The sequence below is a fragment of the Macrobrachium nipponense genome, chromosome 24, assembly GCF_015104395.2.
Source record: "Macrobrachium nipponense isolate FS-2020 chromosome 24, ASM1510439v2, whole genome shotgun sequence".
NCBI classification, from domain to species: Eukaryota; Metazoa; Arthropoda; class Malacostraca; order Decapoda; family Palaemonidae; genus Macrobrachium; species Macrobrachium nipponense.
The window spans coordinates 36,360,315-36,362,016 of record NC_061091.1 but is presented as its reverse complement, the minus strand read 5'-3'; the positions used below and the strand labels follow the sequence as shown (position 1 = coordinate 36,362,016).

Below are 1,702 nucleotides of genomic sequence, written 5' to 3'. Positions count from 1 at the left end.
CCCATCACGAGCATCAACAATTTAGGGTCCTATTCACTGGATAGGAGCTCCCCGGGTGGCTGGAGGGTCACCCTTCTTCCTTTTCCTACTCCTAAGCTCTACAGGGAGAACGCGTCCTCAGCCCGAGAGGTTGAGGGACTTATGTGTAGGTGTGGCGGTTGTAGTTGTTGTTGTTACAACAATGGGAACAGTCCCACTATAACCCCCGATGCCTCCCGGCCATCGGCGTCGTCCTCATCCCAGGGGAGAGGTCAAGAGGATTAGCCTCGTCTTCCCCCTCGTCTCTTCTTCCAACGCAGCAGCCTGTCCCTGACTCGGGTCGTTTACATCCTCCTCCTCAACAAAGATGGCAGCCGATTGCTCTTCCTCGCCTTCAGACTGGACCTCCAGGTGGTCCTCAACATCGATTTCTAATTCAATAGAGATGTGCGTTGATAGCATCTTCACCCAGAGGTCTCTCTCTCTTCGAAGTCATAACTGAAAAAAAGCAAAACATTAGAAAAGGGATTTTGACGAAGAAAAAAAAATTTAGCACTGGAATGGAATCATTCCATATGGCAACAAGGGGATCTCAGCCAATGCCCCAGTCAACAAGTGATAAACACCCTCCCACATCCAATTCCAATAATAAAGCAAAACTATACTAATTAGTTTATATGATAAACAATGTCCTGCATCAATTAATTATTATAACTGATTTTTGCAAGAAAAAAAAATTCAGCACTCGAGCGGAATTGGACCATGTGGCAACTAGGGCATCTCAGCCAATGTCTTGGGCATGCACGCGATAAAACACACCATCCTCCTACATATTCCAATAATAAAACAAATCTATACTAATTAGTACATAAAAAACACACTGGCCTACTAAAATTTAGTTATAATAACTGTTTTTGTCAAAAAAACACAAAATGAGGCACTCAAATGGAATCGGCTCAAATGGCAAGGGCATGTCAGCCAATGCCCCAGGCATGCACACGATACAACACACCTCCTCCCACATATTCCAATAAAAAAACAAAACTATACTAGCATGAACACTGTTCAATATGCAACGTTTACCTAATAACTTTGCTTTTTCTACAAAAACCAGAAAGTGGCACTCGAAGTGAAATGGACCATATGGCGATATATGACATCTCAGTCACTTCCAAGGTCACGCACGTGACACGCACAACACCCTACAACATTTTTCAATATAAAAAAGTTATATTAGTTAGCTATTATGCACACTGTCCTACATGAATTGAATACGTAATAATGTTGCTATTTGCAAAAAAAACACAGAAATTGGCACTCGAAGGGGACTGGACCATATGGCCATATACGGTGTGTCAGCCATGAACAAAGGCATTCATATTATAGACATCATCCTCCGACATATTCCGACATTACAAAACACTATTAGAAAGAATACTGCTCAATATGCAAGGTTTACCTAAAAAATTTGCTTTTTGCAAAAAAACCAGAAAGTGGCACTCGAAGGAAAATGGACCATATAGCAATATATGGCTCCAAAGGTCACGCATGGCATAGGTACACCATCCAGCCAGACTTTCCAACACAACAAAAACGCATGACTATGCACACTGTTCATTGAGATATTGTTATGTATTAACTTTGATTTTCGATCACCTACCTCTTAAAGGGGTGTGAGGGTTGACCTCAACCCAAGCAATTCTCAGAAAAGGGGGAAGCACTT

General features: G+C 42.1%; 1 protein-coding gene across 1 annotated transcript in view; it reads right to left on the bottom strand.

Annotated features, from left to right (window-relative positions):
• Positions 1-234: 234 nt before the first annotated feature.
• Positions 235-1,702, bottom strand: part of LOC135202825 (uncharacterized) — a 101,036-nt gene continuing 99,568 nt past the window's right edge. Inside the window, exon 5 of the mRNA XM_064232288.1 lies at positions 235-410. Coding sequence (XP_064088358.1) covers positions 235-410 — 176 coding nt within the window. The remainder of the gene's footprint in view (positions 411-1,702) is intronic.